The 23,399-nt window shown below is 46.4% G+C and overlaps 1 protein-coding gene across 3 annotated transcripts in view; it reads right to left on the reverse strand.

Moving 5' to 3' along the window:
- Positions 1-283: 283 nt before the first annotated feature.
- The window catches only part of LOC140398338 (glycylpeptide N-tetradecanoyltransferase 1-like), a 128,859-nt gene continuing 105,743 nt past the window's right edge, over positions 284-23,399 (reverse strand). For 2 of the 3 annotated variants that reach the window (XM_072486919.1, XM_072486920.1), the window contains exons 6-12: positions 21,822-21,938; positions 18,613-18,783; positions 17,374-17,482; positions 11,185-11,355; positions 8,898-9,065; positions 6,157-6,294; positions 284-2,345 (exon numbers count right to left, since the gene is read on the reverse strand). In XM_072486919.1, coding sequence (XP_072343020.1) covers positions 2,325-2,345; positions 6,157-6,294; positions 8,898-9,065; positions 11,185-11,355; positions 17,374-17,482; positions 18,613-18,783; positions 21,822-21,938 — 895 coding nt within the window. In that variant the 3' untranslated portion in view covers positions 284-2,324. The remainder of the gene's footprint in view (positions 2,346-6,156; positions 6,295-8,897; positions 9,066-11,184; positions 11,356-17,373; positions 17,483-18,612; positions 18,784-21,821; positions 21,939-23,399) is intronic. The other variant, XM_072486921.1, reaches the window with a different exon arrangement.

Here is a 23,399-nt window from a genome sequence, read left to right on the forward strand (position 1 = left end):
CTAACTGCTGGACCACTTCACAGGTAAAGTAAGTCAGTCTCATTGGTATAGGACTGGAGTCATACTTAAGATAGCAGACCAGGTAATGACCGGTTTCATTCCTTAAGGGATATTCGTGAACAAGTTGTGTTTTTCACAATCATGGTGACTTTTACTAATGCCAGGTGTTTAGATCATTAAATCCAAAATTTTCAAACTGGTGGAAATTCATGAAATAGAAACAGAAAATGCTGAATTCAAAACATGAACTCTGTTTCTCTCACCACAGATACTGTCAGACCTGTTGAGTATTTCCAGCATTCTGGGTTTTTATTTCAGATTTACAGCATCCACAATTTTTGTTCTTCAGTTGACCTTTGGTCCAAGGTCCAGTAACATGACCACTACACTTTGTCATCCAGTATGTTTAGCTTCTAGATCGAGAAATAAGCAAATATCAAACTGCGGCTGGATAGGTTCCACCTGTAAATATCTGTGCCTCTCGCACCCAAAAATCATATTAAAAAAGATAATACAATTTTGTAGACATGATGTGCAACCACATTACAGCTGCGTTATGTAAACCATTTTTACAGCAGTCAAGTCTATGGTACATGCTTAATGTAAGGGTAGCTTCTGTAACTATGCAAAACATGGCCCCTGAGCTCTATAGAACCTTACACCCATGGCAATAAATTACAGCAAACAAAATGGAAGGTGGTTTACATTCAAAATAAAATAACGGTGATTAATAGATTCAAAGTAGTTCAGATCTGATAAAAACATGAACATAATGCAACTGGCCTCAGGTCCCACCAATTTAAACCTGAATATGGTTCATTGACCAGGTTCTAAGCATCACCAAACCTCACCACTTGCCAACTAGTCCCATACCTAGAATGGTACCTGCCCCTACAACAAAGAAAGAGTAGTATATATAAAATCTTTGGATTGAATAAAGAGCATTTTACACATACATGAGTTTTATGAATACAGCATTAAAATTAGTCACTTTAGAGCGGTTATCTCAATGCAATGCCATTTAATTTTCATCAATGTGAAACATCTTGGGTTTCCACAGGAGAAAAAGAAGTGAAAAGAACAGAGAACAAAGAAAGTATGCAAATGAAAGGACAACCAGAAAATGAAAGAAAAAATACCATCATGTTAACCAGAGCATTTAAGGTAAGGGTTACACACAAAAGGAAAAAAAATGGAGAGTGGGAGAATGCATCTCAGCGAGAGAGCATGAGCTAGAGAGTGCCCAAGCAAGAGAGAGAGACACACACACCCTATGGTGAAAACACTACACCCATTGTATTGCTGACTTCTGGATATTGCAAGATGTTTAGTTTCCTGTCCTTAACAATGGCTTACATTGGCATTTGTGTGTTTGTAGTTTCTGGTCGAAAGCTTGGGTGCTAACATAAGGGCTGGAATTCACAGGCCGTTGAGATTCTCTTTTCCTGCCGACAGTGCATTCTGTTGCCCCCCCCTCGCCCGGCAGGTTTCCTGGTGGCATGGGGTGGCTCCAATGGGAAACTCCATTGACAAGTGGCAGGGGTAGAGAATCCTGCTACCAGAAAATGGGATGTCGCCAAGAAACACGCAGCTGGGGGACCAGAATATCCAGCCCAGGGTTTGACCTCCCTCAGGCTGCATGCCACACATTATATGTTTAACTCTTAAGAACTCTCTTCTCCCATATTTTGAACAAAAATTATAAAATGGAGTGAAGGTTGGCGTTTTTGACCATCTGCAGTTTCAGTGTACAGCGTCAACAATAGAAACTCCTCAAGCGCTGCAATTCTAAAGGCTAGAAACACCCGGCAAATACAACCCTCTGCATTGGAAATACTGCTCGGGACTGTTCAACGTGTGCTCACGAATGAGATTGTCCAAAGGCTCCACAATAGGACATTTGCCCACCAAAAATAAATCTACTCTGGTTAAAATGTAAAGTGGATTCTTAGAGTTTTAATAAGTGAGGCATATTTAGATGATGGAATATTTTTTGGACGAGAGAATTCGTGGTCAAAGCTCGAAGAGATAAAAACACGGCTTCAATGTTTGCATGCTCTTGACATTGCCTTTTCCACATTCACTGGTTCTAATCCATTTATTAAAATCATGTCTAATGCATATAATCTTGATTTTGACAAGAGTTGGGCAGGGTAATAAATGTCTGTGGGATGGCATATTCTGTAAACTCTCTCGGAATTCCATGGGCTCCATTCCCTCCCACTTCTCGTAAGCTTCTAGGTTCAGTGGTGTCAGGCCAGAGGTCAGAGGACATTTCTGATATGGCTGATTGGTGGCTTTTTCCAGCTCCAATGATGGCAACTTTACTGCAGCACAAGTCCGACCTGTGGAGAGAGAACAGCAGTTTGACACCATTAGGCAGAGAGGTGAACAGTGGGAAAAGATTCAAAAGATGAGAGGTGGCACCCATAGTGTTTAGTGTCATTTATTACAGTGAACAAACATTGCTCTATTCAACCTATCTGGGGTTCTTCTGATCTCCTGCTGTAACCTAGGAGCACAAACACAAATAGCTGTTTACACCATTTCCCAAAGGTGTCTCGAGTGTTTGTCACTCTTCACCCGAGGTTACATAGATTATCATAGAATTTACAGTGCAGAAGGAGGCCATTCGGCCCATCGAGTCCGCACCGGCTCCTGGAAAGAGCACCCTACCCAAGGTCCACACCTCCACCCTATCCCCATACCCCAGTTACCCCACCCAACACTAAGGGCAATTTATCACAGCCAATCCACCTAACCTGCACATCTTTGGACTGTGGGAGGAAACCGGAGCACCCGGAGGAAACCCACGCACACACGGGGAGGATGTGCAGAATCCGCACAGACAGTGACCCAAGCCAGAATCGAACCTGGGACCCTGGAGCTGTGAAGCAATTGTGCTATCCACAATGCTACCGTGCTGCCCACAGGAGTGCCCACAGCAGCCCATTACTCTGCTGCTGCTGCTTACATCAGGGGTTAGGGAGAAATCCCTTGTGAATCTTACCACCCTTATTGTATACATGCTGCATCATGTGCCACTTGCTTCTTCTAACATTATCTCTCATCAGTCGCAATTTTCAGTCACGCAAATCATAGTTAATATCAAATTTGCTGGCTCATTCTTTCCAGAGTGGCCTTTCTGCCTTGATTTTCACCTTCAATGGCAACTCACTACTCCAGGGGTCTGACATAAAACCCAACAACTCCAAATCAGAGGTAACTGTAGGAAAATCTGAACTTTTTTTTGACCAGTAAGATAATTTACATTTCCTACCTCCTTTATTTGGCTCCATCTTACAGGTAAAACCAATCTGAAGGTACATAGTCTGATTCACCCCTCACTTCCTCTCAAAGAATATACAATCTTACGCTGTTCCTCCTTGTTAATCGACTGCAACGTGAGCACAGCTATTACACATACTAGACTGGGATACACACCCACATTCTGCTTAAAGACTATTCCCATGTCCTTATAACAGTGCATCTGACCTGATCTGACAGACTTCCATGAATTTCTGAGTGTGGCTGCAAACAAAATAGCGAAGTGAACTGTTATGGGCCAGGGTTTAGAGAATCCCAAAGTGTATCATGGAGTTCACCTGACCCACAACTTTTAATAGAGTGTGGTATGGGGAGCACACGGCCCACTCTACAGGTGTGGTACAGCAGAAATGGAAAGTATTTTTTAAAACAAAACAATGTTTATTCTATGAACTCAAGTTAACCTTTCAAAAACAGTGAACATCTTAGCAACCAGTAAATCAAATACACCCCAAAGAATTCAACACTAAGTAATCCTTTAAGCTGCCCTTTTAACATCCAAAAGACTTAACAACCTTTAAACAGGAGCACATCAGGGTTTACATTCAATACTGAAAACATTCAAACTTGTGAATTCACCAAATGATCAAGAGATAGTCCTTCATGGCAGAGAGCTCAATAGTACAGCTGCTTTGGCTGACTTCAGCTGCAACCCACTGAAAAACCAAACCGAAAAGACAGACACACCCATCAGCATATAGTCATTACCATGTCAACTACGTCTGCACTAGCCAACCACATTCATCAGATAGATGATGGCCGTTTACCCCAAAGATCTTTTGTATGGTGAACTGGCCACTGAGTCATGACCTCTTGGGCGTCCATACCTCCACTGCAAGGACATTATGCCTGCAAGTGAGCCATCAATGCTGCCAACTGGGAGCCAGTTTCTGACAGCCGTGCTTTCTGGAGACTGACTGTTTGGAAGGGCATTGGAAGGGGAGAGAAAAAACGAAAAACTCAGCTGCTGGGAAAAGAGAGCTGAGAGAAAACAAGAGGCCAGCGAATCAAGCACCCTCTGCAGCATAGACTGCCATGCACCCTCTGCAGCCAGTGCAGCATAGACTGCCATGCGCCCTCTTCAGCCAGTGCAGCATAGACTGCCATACACCCTCTTCAGCCAGTGCAGCATCGGATGCCATGCACCCTCTGCAGCATAGACTGCCATGCACCCTCTGCAGCCAGTGCAGCATAGACTGCCATATACCCTCTTCAGCCAGTGCAGCATCGGCTGCCATGCGCCCTCTGCAGCCAGTGCAGCATAGACTGCCATGCCCCCTCTGCAGCCAGTGCAGCATAGACTGCCATACACCCTCTTCAGCCAGTGCAGCATAGACTGCCATGCGCCCTCTGCAGCCAGTGCAGCATAGACTGCCATGCCCCCTCTGCAGCCAGTGCAGCATAGGCTGCCATGCGCCCTCTGCAGCCAGTGCAGCATAGGCTGCCATGCGCCCTCTGCAACCAGTGCAGCAGACTGCCATGCGCCCTCTGCAGCCAGTGCAGCATAGACTGCCATGCGCCCTCTGCAGCCAGTGCAGCATAGACTGCCATGCGCCCTCTGCAGCCAGTACAGCATAGACTGCCATGCGCCCTCTGCAGCCAGTACAGCATAGACTGCCATGCGCCCTCTGCAGCCAGTGCAGCATAGACTGCCATACCAGACAGAAGGCTGACACCACTCTTGATCTGATGTGTGCAGTTATACATGACATTCATGACAATAACATTATAATGGCAACACTTTCATAGAATAATTATTTACTTTTACAATTAGATTACAAAATTACCATTAAATAATGGGTGCTGTACCCAATAACTGACTCACTGTGATGAAGGGTTCAAATCCTAGGGGACAGTAGTTAAACAAGGAAGTTGGAAAGGAAGTCAGGAGATTCTTTTTATCCAGAAGGAAAAACCAAGGTGTGAAATTATTGGATAAGGACACTCAAGTGGACAGTTCAAATGAGACTGAAACAATGCCCTCTGTGTTTCTGAGAGGAGAAAAGATTAAGGGATATGGGCAGGGAGCCTGATCTTTGGAAAAAAGGAAGAGACTTTGGGGTCTATGGGGAAGGACAGAGATAGTACGTGCTGCCCTGTAGGAAAGTTTGTGTGTGAAGCAAGGCAGGACCAGGCCAGGTTGTGAGGTAGCCAAGTAGGCAACGCGATATTAGGATGCAATAGTACTGACAAGTTCAAGTTGCATCATGGCAAGCTGTAAACAGGAAGTAGAAAAGGATGGTCAGTTACAAGCTGGCATCAGGAAAAATTACCAAGTAGTGTGTCTGAGGGAAAGGATCATACCCTCAGTCCCCCATGACGCATCACCGAGCAATAAATGCAGTCTTGGCATAAGTAACGGAAAATGCGAGACCACAGGCCAGGCCAAAATAGAGCACTGGTCATTATAAATACTGCCCTGCCTAAACTCATCACCAAGTACTGTTAAGTTGGCCCAGATAACTTGCTCAGGACATTAGTTCTGCTACATGTCCAATTGAGAGTCATATTCTCACATCTCATAAGAAATAAAAGGAGTCAGACCATTTGGCTCATTGAGCTTGCTTTGTCATTCAGCAAGATCATGGCTGATCTGTTATCATGGCCTTAAATCCATTTTCATCCCGGTCCCTGTAGCCCTCCCTTGTCATTCAAAAATCTGTCTAACTCGGCCGTGAACATATTCCTCCACTATTCTCTGTGGAAGAGAATTCCAAAGATTAATGACCCTCTGATAAGAAATTCCTCATCTCAGTCTTAAATGGGAGGCTGCATTTTTATACAGACAGTGTGAGGCAACAGTGATTCAGACAGTTTGTTCTGGTTTACCTTCTCAGCAGCCATGCTAGGGCACTTCCAATTGTATAGATAATACTGCAAGTTGCCATCTCCAATTCCAAATTTCAGCTTTTCTAGAAAAGTTTTGTTTTCCATGAGATCCAGTGCATTGAAAACATCAAATCCTTTCTGTTAAAATGGAGGAAAAAAACAATTAAACAAGAATATCAGACTTGGAACGGAACTGCCCTGTGGTATTTACACAGGGACAACACTAAAACAGGAATACCTTTAACGACTAATATTCACATCCAGCTAACATCCAGATTTTAGTGCTGGGAATAGGACACATATCAGTTTAGATACCCAGCATCAGAAACAATTACCTCCAAAGCAGGTAGATCATGGGTTAGATTCAGAGTAAAGCTCCCTTTGCAATATACCCCAGCTAAATTTTCAGTGGTACACCTATTGTACCAGGTTAGCAGGTACATAAAACATACAGTGCAGAAGGAGGCCATTCGGCCCATCGAGTCTGCACTGACCCACTTAAGCCCTCACTTCTACCCTATCCCTGTAACCCAATAACCCCTCCTAACCTTTTTGGTCACTAAGGGCAATTTACCATGGCCAATCCACCTAACCTGCACGACTTTGGACTGTGGGAGGAAACCGGAGCACCCGGAGGAAATCCCTGCGGACACGGGGAGAATGTGGACTCCACACAAACAGTGACCCAGAGGGGAATCAAACCTGGGACCCTGGCGCTGTGCAGCCACAGCGCTATCCACTTGTGCTACCATGCTGCCCTAAATGTTTAGTGTTATCCCACTTCTCATGTGGGGCAGCACAGTGGTTAGCACAGTTGCTTCACAGCTCCAGGGTCAGGGGTTCGATTCCTGGCTTGGGTCACTGTCTGTGCGGAGTCTGCACAAATGGGCCGAATGGCCTCCTTCTGCACTGTAAATTCTATGATCTCATACTGATCAAGATATTACGATTGTCCATGCCTGCTGAATTAGGGGTTGCCTTGTTCTGTGGAGTCCAACTAATGAGGCATTGGGTTGACATAATCCATTTCCACGTCAGGCCGGACCATTTGTCAGTTTTAGCTCTTTTAATGACATCAACAGAGGAACAATTTATGCATAGTTCCTAAGCCGCTACAATTGAAGACGGCATCACTATGGCCAGTGAGCTTGCACCATTGAAAGACAAGCAGCCAGTGCTTGCACAATAATGGATCCAGTGCTTGTACAAACCAGCCATGGGTATACACAGCAGCATTATATTTTTATAAAGACCTCTACGAGAGTAGAGAGCCACAGTGCACAGATAAGCTTAGATGTCACGGCTCTTGTTAGCTGTTCAGATACACAGTGCTTTTGGAAAGTTGTCCTCACCCCACCTACTCCCTCGACCAACATTATGGGTGGCACAGTGGCTAGCAGTTGTCTCTGAGCGCCAGGGACCCAGGTTCAATTCCAGCCTTGGGTCACTGTCTGTGTGGAGTTTGCATGTTCTCTGCGTGGGTTTCCTCCGGGTGCTCCGGTTTCCTCACACAGTCCAAGGATGTGCAGGTTCGGTGGATTGGCCATGCTAAAAGTTCCCCTAGAGTTGAAAAGGTTAAGTGGGGTTACTTGATTATGGGGATAGGGTGGGGGCCCTTTCAGAGGGTCAGCGCAGACTATATGGGCTGAGTGGCCTCTTTCTGCACCGTCGTGATTCTATTCTATGATCTCAGGCAACAATATGACCAATAGTCAGAACGTTTTGATGAAAGGTCAGTGAGACGAAATTTGAACTCTCTCTCTCTATCGATTATCATAGAATTTACAGTGCAGAAGGAGGCCATTCGGCCCATCGAGCACTAAGGGCAATTTTGGACACTTAAGGGTAATTTATCATGGCCAATCCACCTAACCTGCACATCTTTGGACTGTGGGAGGAAACCGGAGCACCCGGAGGAAACCCACGCACACACGGGGAGGATGTGCAGACTCCGCACAGACAGTGACCCAAGCCGGAATCGAACCTGGGACCCTGGAGCAGTGAAGCAATTGTGCTATCCACAATGCTACCGTGTTGCCAGACCTGCTGAGTAATTCCACCATTTCTATTTTAAATTCAGATCATCTGCTCAACACCAAGTGTTCAGGCTCGACAACCCCTTGCTTTCATCCCCGACATCAGCAAAACTGTTAGAGGGCTTGTCCTGCTTCATATATTTTGTAGAGGGGTTTTCAAACTGATCTCAAGGTAGCTTCTTTACCCAGAGGGTGGGATGCGGTAAGATTCCTGCTGCATAAAAAGCTATCTTAATTGGTTATCAGGTGTACTGCAGTCAGTGATGGCTCATGCACCTCCAGTACAATGAACCATGGAGTGAAGTGGGAATTATCCTTTTCTCAGCTGAATGCGGAGTTGGGGGCGGAGAGAAGGAGAAGGCAGAAACACCATATGCCAAACTTAGCAAGAGGGGAGATGGTGGGGAGTGGGGTGTTACAGGGGAAGGAGAGCAATAGTTTATATAAAGGGGAATGGATTGAGCATATGATAGTGTCAGGCAGGTTGCCGAGTGTCAGGAAGGTTATGACTGCAACTCAACAGACATATGGAAATGGTATGAAATTGACTGGCTCCAGGCAACTGAAATATTGGCTACCAGACTCGGCATGGAGTCCTGATTCACTCTTCAATCACGTTGTGCTAACTGTGTACTGTAAACTGAGAAGCAATCCGAGGAGCTTCCTGATTTTGTTTGATAGGTGACCAAAAGGGATGTCACATACCGACTTTGCAAGGATGAGGCCATCATTCATGAGGTCGACGAGAGGAGTCTTGGTGTGGACATTATAAAAAGAATAAGCAGCCTTCAGGCTCTTGTGAACAGGATGGTGCATGATGGTGGAAGGGAGTGTGTAAAAGCTGAAGAAGTCTGTCAATTCTCCATCATGGTTCTGGAGAAACAAGATGGGAAGAACAGCGAGTTATTTGTACATTCGTGAAGAACCAAGCAGCCTGGGAAGATGCAGCCTGACAAGTTCACTGTAGAGCCTGTACCAGGATTAGGCAAACACCAGCAAAAAGCAGTACTTACCACTTCATATTCTAATCAAACAACCTGCAACTTCCTTTGTCAGCCCAGAAGTACGTCTTGGGCAGGACAGAGCAGGAGCATGAAGGGGCACCGAAGCACGGGGGAACCAGACAGGGCGGGTAGAGACGTGGGGGAAACCAGAGAGAGGCGCGTCCAGACGTGGGGGAACCAGAGAGACGGCGCTTTGAGACATGGGAGAACCAGAGAGAGGCACATCCAGACGCAGGGGAACCAGAGAGACGGCGCGTCGAGACGTGGGGGAACCAGAGGGAGGGATCGTCCAGACGCGGGGAAACCAGAGAGACGGCGCGTCCAGACATGGGGAAAACCAGAAAGACGGCACATCCAGACGCGGGGGAACCAGAGAGAGGGCTCGTCCAGACGCGGGGGAACCAGAGAGAGGGCTCGTCCAGACACGGGGGAACCAGACAGAGGGCTCGTCCAGACGTAGTGAAAACCAGAAAGACGGCACGTCCAGACGCGGGGGGGAACCAGAGAGCGGGCTCGTCCAGACGCGGGGTAACCAGAGAGATGGCTCGTCCAGACGTGGGGGAACCAGAGAGAGGCGTGTCCAGACGCGGGGGAATCAGAGAGAGGGGGCGTCCAAATTGGGGAGGAGTGTGTTGGAGCCCGAGAGAGGGGGAAGTCCTAGCAGGGAGGGAAACCATGAGAAATAGACAGAATGAGGCAACCTGAGGCAGGGGAAAGAGGGAGAGACAGAGAGACTACATGAGCTGTAATCAATAGAGGTGCTCAGATCCCGTCTGAACTTACACAATGCACTTTAGCGCTGAAGGATCAAAGTTTATCATTAACCAGGGAAAATAAGCCACTCTGAAAACTTTCATGCCTGGAAAACCAACCTTTTGTTACCCTGGAGTTACTTTCAATTTTAAACCATATCTCTGTGCCTTGGTTCAGTCACAAAACTGTTTTAACATTCAATCTGGTTAACTGCAAAGGTGAATGATTTCAATAATCTTAGGAACTACAGCAAAACATTTGGGAACCAATTTGCACAGTTGAACATCTGCCCCAGCAACAGGGGCAGTGGCATTCAATCTGCCCCAGCAACAGCAGCACTGGAATTCAATCTGCCTGAGGGACAGAGGGACAATACTTCCTTGGTTCTCCCCACAATGAGTCAGTCACAGAGCCTCAGCATCCATTCTCAAATTTTCTCTCCTTTTCAACTATGCTGTTGTTTCTTGCTATGGTGTGGGTTGCGTCGGGCAGGAGTGTCTTGCGCCTATAGCCTTTCTAGCTGGTCATTGGAGTTCGCCTTCCATAAGCAGTGGGTGATAAAACTGGTGTTACAACACTTAAGCTCGTGCCAGGAAATAAAAGACTCAAGCAGTAACGTGCTCAGCACAAAGAGAACAAAAAAATTTGCTTTGCAAAGCTTCTAAAATGCTAAGTAGAGAGGATTACAGCAAACACTCTTTAACGAGATGTCAGGAGTGTATTAAACAGTTGAGATAAAAAACGAAAATACTAGAAAAGTTGGCAGGTCTGGAAACATCTGTGCAGAGAGGAACAAAGTTAATGTTTCGAGTCCAATGTGACTTTTCTTCCCTTTGGACAAAGAGTCATACTGGACTCGAAATATTAACTCTGTTCCCTCTCAGCAGATGCTGAATGACCTGAACTTTTCCAGCATTTTCTGTTTTTATTTCAGATTTCCAGCTGCTGCAGTTTTATTTTAATTGAACAGTTGAGTCTGCCTGTAAACCTGATTGTGTGACACCTTTGGAATTGATATCTACAATGATGGAAGTGGATTATGGTTAACTGCCAGCTATGGGCACTGTGACATTTTTCATGTGTTGATCCTCGGCTACCTATTTACATAACCAGCAGGGGCTACAAGAGCTACTCGGAGCAGGAACCCTGACTGATTTACCAGCCACAATTCAGAAGTTAAAGGCGCTGTATCAATTACTAGCTTTGCACACCCTGAAAATCTGAGTCAGACTTACCTCGACCACGTAAGTCTCTATAATATTTTCCCGAGGTAGGAACCAGTGAGCGACCTCCTCTTTGTTCATTGCTGGGGTAAGATGGAACAGCTTTAGGTATTCCCTCAGCAGCCTGCACACACCCTCCACATCCTTACTTTCCATTGGTCTCAGACCAGGTGTTTTTGTTGTCTGAAACATTCGAAAAACATCAGAATTTACAGAAAGAGGCAGAAGACCCGAAAGCGTTTCTGATGCCCAAGATCATCAACATCATTTCATTGTGTCCTCACATCCTTTCCGTGCCTGGAAAGGTTATGCAATTGCCTTGCCCTCAGTTACACTGCCCACTAACTAATGCCATGACTTTAGGACGCAAGAGTGACACGAAGTGAGTGGAAATTGCAGAGCAACTGACATAAATTTCCAGCCTTCCTTAGACTCTAGAGGACTGGAGAATTGCAAATGTTTGCCCTTGTTTAAAAATGGGTGTGGAGCCAAACCCAGCAACTACTGGCCAGTCAGTTTAACTTCAGTTGTGGGGAAATGTCGAGAAACAATAATTCGGGACAAAATTAATAGTCGCCTGGACAAATGACGGTTAATTGAAGGAAAGCCAGCATGGACTCGAGGGTAAAAAAGGTGTTTAACTAACTTGGGAAGCTTTTGATGAGGTAACGGAGAGCTCGGATGAGGACAGCGCTGTTGATGTGGTCCATATGTGTTTCCAAAAGGCACTTGATACAGTGTTTCACAACAGACTCGTTATAGCTCAATGAGTAAATGGGCAACGGCAACATGAATACGGAACTGGCTGAATAACAGGAAATAGAGACTAGTGGTTAATGTTTTTTGCCTGGAGGAAGGTTTGTGATGGGAGTTCCTGAGAAGTCCATGCTTGGATCCTTGCTTTTCCTGAAATGCATTAATGCTCTATACCTTGGTGCACAGGCCAGAAATTCAAATTTTCAGATAAAACACAGAAACAAAGAACAATACAGCACAGGAACAGGCCCTTCGGCTCTCCAAGCCTGCGCCAATCACGTGTCCTATCTAGACCAATCGCCTGTATCCTTCTATACCCTATCTGTTCATGTGCCTATCCAAATAAGTCTTAAAGGTCGCTAACGTATCTGCCTCAACCACCTCACTTGGCAGTGCATTCCAGGCCACCACCACCCTCTGTGTAAACAAAATTTCCCCCGCACATCTCCACTGAACCTTTCCCCCCTCACCTTGAACTTGTGCCCCCTTGTAATTGTCATTTCTGCCTGGGAAAAAGCGTCCAACTGTTCACCCTATCTATTCCCCAACTAAGCTTATAGATTTCTATCAGGTCACCCCTCAGCCTCTGTCTCTCTAGGGAGAACAATCACAGTCTATTCAATCTCTCCTCATAGCTAATACCCTCCATACCAGGCAACATCGTGGTAAACCTTTTCTGCACTCTCTCCAAAGCCTCCACATCCTTCTGGTAGAGCGGTGACCAGAAGTGGACAAGTATTCCAAATGTGGCCTAACCAACGTTCTATATAATTGTAACATAATTTTTGAGCTTTTATACTCACCACCCTGTCCTATGAAGGCAAGCATGCCATATGGGCAGCACGGTAGCACAAGTGGCTAGCACTGTGGCTTCGCAGCACCAGGGTCCCAGGTTCAATTCCCTGCTGGGTCACTGTCTGTGCAGAGTCTGCACATTCTCCCCGTGGGTTTCCTCTGGGTGCTCCGGTTTCCTCCCACAGTCCAAAGGCGTGCAGGTTAGGTGGATTGGCCATGCTAAATTGCCCTTAGTGTCCAAAAAGGTTAGGAGGGGTTATTGGGTTACGGGCATAGGGTGGAACGGAGGGCTTAAGTGGGCCGGTGTAAACTCGATGGGCCGAATGGCCTCCTTCTGCACTGTATGTTCTATATGCTTTCTTTACCACCATTTCCACCTGTGCTGCCACTTTTAAGGATCTGTGGACCTGCACACCCAGATCTCTCTGTCTCTATGCTCCTGCCATTTATTTTATAGTTCCCACCAGAATTGGATCGACCAAAATGCATCACCTCGCATTTGTCTGGGTTAAATTCCATCTGCCATTTCTCTGCCCAATTTTGCAGCCTATCTATATCCTGCTGTATTCTCTGACAATCTTCATCACTATCCGCAACTCCTGCAATCTTAGTATCATCTGCAAACTTGCTAATCAGACTCGCTACGTTTTCTTCCAACTCATTTATATTTATTACAAAGAGCAGAGGTCCCCGAACTGATCCCTGCGGAAAAACACCCTTCCACTGCTACCCTCTGACTTCTATGGCCAAGCCACTTCTGGATTCATCCAGCTAGTTCGCCCCTGATTTCATGTGATCTAATCTTTTGTACCAGCCTGCCATGAGGGACCTTATCAAATGCTTTACTAAAGTCCATGTAGACAACATCCACAGTGTGAACTGTGAGGAGGATAGAATAGAACTTCAAAGGGACATGGAAAAGTTGGTGGATTCGGTGAACAAATAGCTGAAGGAGTTTAATGGGGAGACATGTGAAGTGATTAATTTTGGTAGGAAGTACATAGAGACACAATAAAAAATAAAGGGTACAAAGGGGATGCAGGAGCAGATAGGTATTATGTCCATAAGTCACTAAAGGTGGCAGGACATGTTTAGATAACAGGTATAATGCCTAGGATAATGTAGATTTCATTATAAATAGGGGCATACTTATAAATAGGGGTGTGGAGTACAAGAGCAAGACACATTCATCTTCAGCTAGAATAGTGTCCCCCATTCTGGGCACTGCACTTTAGGAAGGATGTGAAGGCATTGGAGAGAGTGCAGAAGAGATTCAGGAGAACGATTCCTGGGATGAAGGAAGTGGCAACGCAGGTGGATAAGGTAGTCAAGAAGGCATACGATACGGCGTGATTACCTTCATCGGTCGTGGCACTAAGTATATAAATTGGCAAGCAATGGTGCAGCTGAACAGAACCTTGGTTAGGCCACATTGGAATATTGTGTACAATTCTGGTGCTGTACTGTTCGTTGTACTCTTTAATTTGGAGAAGTTGGGACTGCTTTTCCTGGAGACTAGAAGATTGAGAGGAGATTAGATTAAGATATTCAAAATCAGGAGGGGTCTGGATAGAGGAGATGGGGAGAAACTGTTCCCACTTGTGAAAGGATCAAAAGCGAGAGGACTCAGGATTAAAGTTATTTTCAAAAGCAACAGGAGAAACTTTTTCACACAGTGAGTGGTTCTGGAATGCACTGCCAAAGAGTGTGATGGGGGCAGGTTCAATCGAGGCTTTCAAACGGGAACTGGACAGTAATTGGAAAAAGAATGTAGTGTTTTGGGAGAAGGTGGGAGAATGGCTCTATATGTGTTGCTCAGTCGGAGAGCAGGTGCAGTCACGATGGGCCGAATAGTCTCCTTCTGTATCAGGATAATAATGTGATTCAGTAGCTTTTTGGGTGAAAAAATTCTATTTTCCTGCTGCGCCCTGCCAGACTCCTAAATTCCTCATTTACTTTTATCTCGTGTGCCCTGGGATTTGAAACCTTCCCTTCATCAAAGGATTGGAGTTGCCCTGATCAATTCCTTTTAAACTATTTGAAAACTCTTTCCAAAACAAAATAAAACGGTCTTAATTTTTAACCGAGACCCCAGATATTATGAATCACATTTCTTGCCCCCTTGGGTGCCGAGAGCTGCACACAGGCTCTGAACAATAAACTAAAAGAGCTTGAGCATGCTATGGGTTTCTAAGTGTAACTAAGGGAATAAAATTAACTTCAACCATGGCTCCAACACTTGGTATCAGTCAGCTCTAGATATAGAAAAGCCACCATGTTGCAGCACTTCATTTGATAACCATGAGGCTTTAGTGGTATTCCTACCCCAGGAACATCACAACATCTTCCTCGCACGTGAAAAGATAAATCAACAAACCATTTTTCAACAGATAATTCCTCTTCCTGTAGAAAGTGCCATCTCTCGTTGGGGGTGTAGTCCGTAAAGCTTTCCCGCTCAGCTGCTAGTTGTTTCCTTTCCTGGGAATGCCCCATTACAGCAGGTAGTGGGGAGCAGCAACAATTGTCATGCCACATTGCACTGAATGGCCTCAAGTCGCTTACCGGTGCCCCAGACACTCTGCAGCAGTGTCAGGATTTAGCAAGCCAGCATTGAAGATTGCTCGGAGCCCTCTTTATGCACCTTGACCATCTTTGACTTGGGAATTTGGATTTGGGGAACAGTGCTGACAAAGAGATGAGTTGATCTTCCTTGAACACTGCCATCAGATGGGAAATTCTGGCAATCCATTTCAAACGTCCTGCCTGTCTGAGCACTTTACAAGGTGCAGTCCCACTAATGTATCCTTGGTGGCGCCATTCACAGCAAAACCATTTAATTATTCTTGCCAATTGCACCACTGGTGAGCAGATGGTTGAACTGCAGCCTTCATTCACACAAAATCTCTATTGTAGCTGCTTAAAAAGGACTTGTATTTTTTGGAGCAAACTTTATGAACTTCAAACCATTCTAAGAAACTCACTGCTGTAATATCAGGAAAAGTGGCTGCCACACTGCCCACAAACAGCAACAAAATAATGACCAGATTGTCTGTCTTGGGGTTGTTAGTTCCGGGTTAAATGTTGGTCAGGACATGGAGAAGTTAGTGCCCCTTTTCAATTAGTGCCACTGGCTCTTTTACATCCACACAAGATAACAGCTAGAGCCTCAGCTGACTGTCTCATCTGAAAGGTAGTACTCGCATTGTACTGCACTGGAGAGCCAGCTGGAATTATATCGTCAGGTTTCTGGAGCAGGAACTGAGCCAGTGACTTTCCCACTCAGAGGTTACAATAAAAAACATGTTCTGCAGTGTGGTCCTTCTCTCTGGGATCAAAAGGCAACGACTAGTTAACTTCCGGTACATAACTCATCTCCAGCAGAGTCACCTTCAGAAAACTCTCAAGATTTTATGCAGTTTGATACTTTGCGTTACCCCGATTTGTGGTGAGAAGGTAGCGCACCATGCCCCCATGGGAATGAACTCGTCATAAATCTCTATGCTTACAGCACTGATGCAGAAAAAGCTTTAAAAGAAATGTTTAACGGAGAGGCATAATATTGTACAGTTTATGGGGTAGATCTCTATTTTGTTCACCAGGTATTTAGGCACGTAATCACAAAAGATTGTTAGTGAGCTACAACAGCATCTTGCATTGAGACAGCACATTTGCCATAGCAACCTTTCCAAGGTGCACCTCACGAGCATAATCAACGTCTAAGAGGGCATATGAGCAGAGTAGACAAAACGCTTAGTTACAAAGGGAGGTTTTAAAAGAACCGCCTTAAAAGAGAGAGAGGAAGGGAGAGGGAGCGAATGAGTTTTCCAGGGATTAGGACATTAAAGGCATGACTGCCAGTGGTGGGGATGGAGTGGTGGTGAATTTGTAATGGACCAAAATTGGAGGAATGCAGTTGTCAGAGGCTGTAAGGCTGGAGGAGGTAGTTGAGATAATGGAGTGAAAAGTGTCTCTCTGTTCATCAGTCGAGTAACATATTTAATCAAGTGTAGATCACTGAAGTTCAGCCCATCAAACTCCTGACTGACTCCAACGTTCATGTCTCCATTCTTCCTTGCAGTTATTGGTGACTCAGTGCTTCACAACATTGGTCCTGCACTTGCTGTTTCTCAGTGGTGCCCTTAGCCAGCACGGTCAAAGTTTGACATGAAATTATGTTCTGCATTAACCTTTTTCATTCCATTTCGCATGAAGGTTCTCCTGGGCGAGGAGAAGAAGCATATATATGAGTTGGAGCCCCAGCACTGAGGGAATGTGCCAATGTGGAATGGAGGGAACATCAAAAGCTCAGGCAAAATCTGCAATTCTTTTGGGAACGTTTTATTATGTGATAATGATCTTTGCATGTGCAAGCAGTAGTCATGGCCTCTTTGGCTGAGGGTTTCTATCAGTGGAATATGACGAGGGTCAAACTTGAAGTAGGAACTAATGGAGGCAAGCAATGTGATTGGTTATTTGCTGCTTGGCTATTTACCAATTAGAAATGAGAAGAATAGAGAAACATAAACAATGAAGAAAGAAAAAGGGACCAACAATTCACCTGTTATAATGGAGGCAGCAGGTTTGATATACACAAGGCACAAGTAATGCTTACAGACAGGCTTCACTGAGACATACAGTGTTAAGGCTCACCTCTGGCAGTCTATATAGTTTCATTGTTCGTTGCATAGTCATGTTTCTGCTCAGATGGGAGAACTTCACCTCTACTAGTTTGCGTGGGTTTAGTGACCTGTGCCAGTACCTGCCGAACAGATCACAGAATACTCCAGTCAGTCACTGACAGAACTGAGAGCTTTGCCCACTGCGATTAGTGGCTTGGCCGAAGCCCAAATTTGGCCTTGCACCACAACTCAGACTGCATACGAGCAATGCCACAGATTATACCACAGTATACGGAGAACTACACAGCAGCTACAAGGAGAGGTTTGACTGCTGCCAGAGGTGACTGGAAGATTGCACACTCCCTTCAACAGTAACAACTTACCCACTTAGTGTCACTTTAACAGTGTTTGTTCACAGCTTCTTCAAGTGTATTAAACACACTGTGCTGCAGAGTTTTGATAGCACATCGGATTTTGTCACCTGACCATCAACAGGAAAGAGCGGATCATTCCTTTGTCACTGTCCACCCCGCTGTGAACAGAATGGTCTAGTCTGAGATGCTGGGGTCACATTATCTGATAAGAGCATCATCATACTTTCTGTTACTGGACACCAGCGCAGGGAGAACAGAACAGATTTACAGGACAGTCAACACCCCTTAGCCAAGCAGCCACGCCTGGAGGCCCAAGGCTCATGAAACAACAGGTCCACTGAAGAGCACAGAGGGTGGGTGGGTTGCAGGTAAACTCCTTTCTGTACACAGAGCACATTGCTGTACCACTACAGCAAGTGATACAATTCATTGCCCAGGTTGTGTTTACACCTGAATCCAAGTATGCAGCACATCACAGTTTGATGCACAGGAACACAGCTTGCTATACCCAGGATTCCCCACCCCGCCACCAGAGTCTCTGCACCCAGGAATCCATACCATCCACCAACTACCTCAACCTCCTGATAGCAGAATTTGGTGGTGAGGGGTGTCTGTATCTCATTATAATTACCTGCAATGTGGCTATGTAAGGGTTTGATGGGACAGTATAGATGGAGCTTTTATTCTGTATCGAACCTGTGCTGCACCTGCCCTGGATGGCAATAATGATTATTTGGATGTTTGCATCAGATGAATGATAAGGGAGGAGATTGAAGATCAGACACAATCTCATTGAATGGTGAAGGGGGCTGAGGGGCACAATGGTCTATTCCTGTTCCGAAGAATCGAAGACTCTCATTTATTGCTCAATAGGATGGGATAAACATGGACCTTACCTGCAAGTGCCTACAGGTTTCGGCAGCACCACACCTGCAGTGTATACAGCCTGGTAGCTGCCTTCCAGGTTGACTCTCCTGGTGATCTCCCGGATGAGGACTGGAGCCACCCGTTTAGAGCGCAGCTTCTTATGCACACACAGAAAGTTTATCTCCACCATCTTCTTCAGACTGCCCAAAAAAAAGAACTGAATTTTTACCAGAACAAACAAGAAAAAATACAAAATGCTGGAACTCAAACAAAAACAGCAGGTTACGCAGCATCAGTGGAAAACATGTTTCAGTGTTGGAGTCCCCTGACCACCTGACACCCCATGGCATCTTCACTGACTGGTCCACAATCAATCTTACACTGCCTATCCACACACTACACTACCTGGTGTACGCATCCATCCTTATAGACTCACTGCCTGTCACAGACTCTCTCTTCCCACAACATTACCACCTTTAAAGGAAGCTTTTTCAAGTGGGGAAGAAGTAGTAAGAGAAAAAGATGGAGTAGTGATTCCCAGAGAATGGGACTGCAATGGTTCCAGGCCTCATAGTTAAAGTGGGCTGGAAAGGAGACCAAAGTGGAAATTCTGGGGGGGGGACACTATCACTGTCCTGGAGTGCAAGTGAGGAGAACGCAGAATTAGAGAGGATCAAGTTCCTGCGGATGAGGACAAATGTGTTGAAACTGATGGAAAGGCATGTAGGAAGCCAGTGACGGTGTGAGAGCACAGGAGAGTATGGAATAGCACACTGGCAGCAGACTTGACAGGCTGCGATTTGTGAAGACCCCATGGGGAACGTTGACGTGGCCAAACATTCAGCCAACAGTTAAAGAGTGACAATGTGGATAAGATGGAGGCAAACAGAATGTGGGTTTGAAGTTCGGCTCAGAAAGATACTACACACAATGAGAGTGTGTGGGGCATTTGGTAGAAGCTGAGATTCTGAGGCTAGGTGCGGAGGATCCGTGGTGTTTTATGTAGAAAGAAATCGGCGGCGCCCTCTCACCGATGCTGCGATCGGTGAGGGGTTCGCAACAGTGCCACGTAAAACTCCCAGTCTCCACAAAATAAACAGCCAGAGAATTGCCGGGTCCGTGGCTGCGCATGGCGACAACCTGCAGCGGTCGTGCCGTAGAACATGGTGCCGGCCGTGTGCGGACCCGACCTGCCCCGCTGGACACCCCTTCGCCTCACCCCACTGGTCCCCCCAGCCCTCGCGGAAGCCCCCACCGTCCAGCAGCATGGCTCCCGCCCGATTGTGGCGCTGCTGGACACAGTCCGCAGCCGCCACACCGGGTTCCCGCATGGCTGGGACCAGAAGTGAACCTCGCCATCGTGAACCCGGCCCATCGGGGGCGGGCCTTCAGGTGATGTGCTAAGGCCATCCCAACGGTGTGCGCCGCGTTGACGCTGTTTCGGAGCGGGCGGAGCATGCGAAACCTGTGTCAAACAGGCATCGCCGCCAATTTCGTCATAAAAATGGATTCTCCGCCCGATCGCCATTTACAAAATCACGTCGGGAAACAGAGAATCTCGCCCATGATGTTTTTTCACCATTGAAAGCAATTTTTACTCATCCAGTATTTGATGCTGGCTAAGATGTCAGGGGCTGTTATGGTGACCGAGGTAAACCTGTGCGCCAACTGACCCCATGCTCGCCAATGACATTACAAAAGAACAAACTGCAGACAAGTGAAAGAAGAGAGCATTGGCCAAACCCGGAATAGCTGTAAGCCATTACAGAAAGTGAAGCTTCCCTCCAGATTCTCTTGATTCATGTCCTCTCTCACTTTATCTTGACCACAAAGCCTTTATCCTGTTCTCTCAATCCCACCCCCACTGCATTCCAACTTCCACCCCCCTGCGCTCAATGATAACTGGAACTTTTTCCTCAAGTACTGTCTCCTACCCCTTTCCATCAAATCAGTTGTCATTACTCACTCCCTTCCCCCCCCCATTCGTTAAACCCACTTTTCCCCATCTGTTTCTGCAATCTCATGTCCCACCTTCAACCTTCCTTTCCTCTCCCAAGTTCTGGAGCACCTCCTAAATTCACACCTGTTATTTTCAGCTTTGAATTCCTTCAATCTGATTCTTACCCCAGCACTGCTACAGTTACCAAGGGTATCCTTTGTGACGATGGTGAACAATGCCTTCCTGTTCTCAACCTACCTATAGGCTTCAAAAGGTTGATCACGACATCCTCCATTGTCCAGCTGGGTGGCACTGCCCTCACCTGGTTCCAAACTTATTTATCCAACCATAGCCAGAGAAACATCTGCAATGGATTCTCTTCTGAGTGTCCAACTGATTTATCCTTGGGCCTCACCTATTTCTCATCCGGCCCAGGGATTTCGCAGGGGTGGGAATCTCGCCGCGCCAGTCGGCGGCCACGGGCAGCGCCCCCCCCCCCCGGCGATTCTCCGGCCCGCGATGGGCTGAGTGGCCGCCCGTTTTAGGCCGATCCCGCCGGCGTCAATTACAACATTTTCTTACCAGCAGGATCTGGCTGCGTGGGCGGCCTCCATATCCTCAGTGGGGCGTGGGGGGATCTGGCCCCGGGGGGATCCCCATGGTGGCCTGGCCCGTGATCGGGGCCCACTGATCCGCGGGCGGGCCTGTGCCATGGGGGCACTCTATTCCTCCGTGTCGGCTGCTGTGGACCTCCGCGATGGCCGACGCGGAGATGAACCCCCCCCTGCGCATGTGCTGGGATGACGCCATCACACGTTGGCGCTCCCACGCATGCGCCAACTTGCGCCGGCCGGCAGAAGCCCTTCGGCGCCGATTGGCGTGGCGCCAAGCCCCTTCCGCGCCGGCCGGCGTGGCGCAGGCCACTCCGGCGCCGGCCTAGCCCCTGAAGGTGCGGAGGAATCCGCATCTTCGGGGCGGCCCGACGCCGGAGTGGTTCACGCCACTCCTTTGTGTCGGAGTTGCCCACCCGCCGATTCCCACAGAATCCCGCCCATAGTCTTCACCCCCTCCGTGAAGATCTACCTGTGTTTAGAAACTAAAAGGTGCAAACACAAAAGGAAGAGACAGATGGTGATAACATATGAACAAGGAGCCAGGAGTAAGCCATTCAGCCCCTCGAGCCTGCTCCGCCATTTAATAAGATCATGGCTGATCTGATAGCAACCTCAAATCTGCATCCACAGAAAAAAAAGCTTTTACTTGCGATCAGACCCAATAATTAAATACAAGGTCACGTACTGATCATAAATCTGAATATTTGCTGGAATGGCACTGATGAAACCCACTAATTTCTTGTTGGAGACAACCCTTACGCCGCAGTGCCATGGAAGCAGCCAGCCAGGAGGACGCAAAGCCCTAGAGAAGGAGCAGAACAATGATACATTTGTTGAATTCATCGCTAAGGAAACTGCCGTATATAACATGAAATCACCCGAACTCGGATTGAGAGCCATCAGAATTGTGCTAAAACAGACACCGGTACACCCCAGCTTTTCTTCATCACTGCACTGCCCAGTATTGGACCCACTGGTGAGTCACAGGGAGCAGCCTAGTATTTTGCACACCTTCAAAAGTCAGGACACAGGCACAACTAAGCGTGTGGAGTTCTCCTTGTTGATGTTACTACTGAGTTCCTACTTTCAACAGCTCACTCGTACTTTGGACCTTCATTAGCAAGTCCATTTTAATAATCCTACAGAAAGTGGATTGAACTAACTAGTTACGGAAACATTAACACAGCTCATGGAAATGAGGTACCATAAAATGTAAAGATTACTGAACAAGTCTCTGGGAAATGGGGTGCTGCACTGTGCAAAGATTACTGAGCTATAATGCCCTGACAGTGGGGTACCACATAGCTCACATTTAAAGGGATTGTTTTTTTATTCCCATAAAGTGATGTTAATGATATGTCAGCTCTCTTGTACTATTGTTGAATCCAAATTTCCTGCTAACTTGTTCAGGTTTTAGGGGAACAATATTTCAATAGAAAGGTCAATCAGGTTACATTTACAAAATTGCATTTACATTTAAGTTCTTCAACCACAGTCAAATTCTTCAATTTCTAAACCTTTTTGTTTAAAGGGTGGCAATTTCATCTGGGTTACAGAGGTTCATAACCTCTGCACAACAGCAAAGGAGCAAAATATTAGTAGATACGAGATTGCAAGCTCAGTGCATTAAGCCACCACATTCACGTAGCTCAGTAATCTTTACATCATATGCCCGCCTCCATCATGCGACAGTGTGAGGATAATGGACTGGAATCCCATCTCCCCACATGACAGCTCAGTCATCCCTCACACTGTACAGCACCCCATTCTTCCTCACATAATAGTTCAACAGTTCTTTTCTGAGGTTGTGCTGAAGCTTGTTGCTGAACATGCAGACATCTGTTCTTTGCACCTAATCACGTTGTCTGACTTGAGAATGTTAATTGGGATGTTACTTGATCCAAGAATACTAACGTGTCTTGGTCAGGTACAGCATGGATTAGAGCTGGAACTGAGACACCTTTCCTCATAGTTGAAAGTGAATTACAGTGGTTAGCACTGCTGCATCACAGCACCAGGGACTTGGGTTCAATTCTGGCCTTGGGTAACTTTGTGGAATATATACATTCTCCCCGCATCTGCGTGGGTTTCCTCCCACAGTCAAAAGATGTGCGGGTTAGGTGGATTGGCCATGTTAAATTGTCCCTTAGTGTCCAAAGATGTACAGGTTAGGTGGGGAAGTTGGCCTAGGTTGGCCTTCAGAGGGTCGGTGGAGACTCGATGGGCCAAATGGCTTCATTTTGCATTGTAGCGATTCTATGAT

Source organism: Scyliorhinus torazame, chromosome 21 (genome assembly GCF_047496885.1).
Source record: "Scyliorhinus torazame isolate Kashiwa2021f chromosome 21, sScyTor2.1, whole genome shotgun sequence".
NCBI classification, from domain to species: Eukaryota; Metazoa; Chordata; class Chondrichthyes; order Carcharhiniformes; family Scyliorhinidae; genus Scyliorhinus; species Scyliorhinus torazame.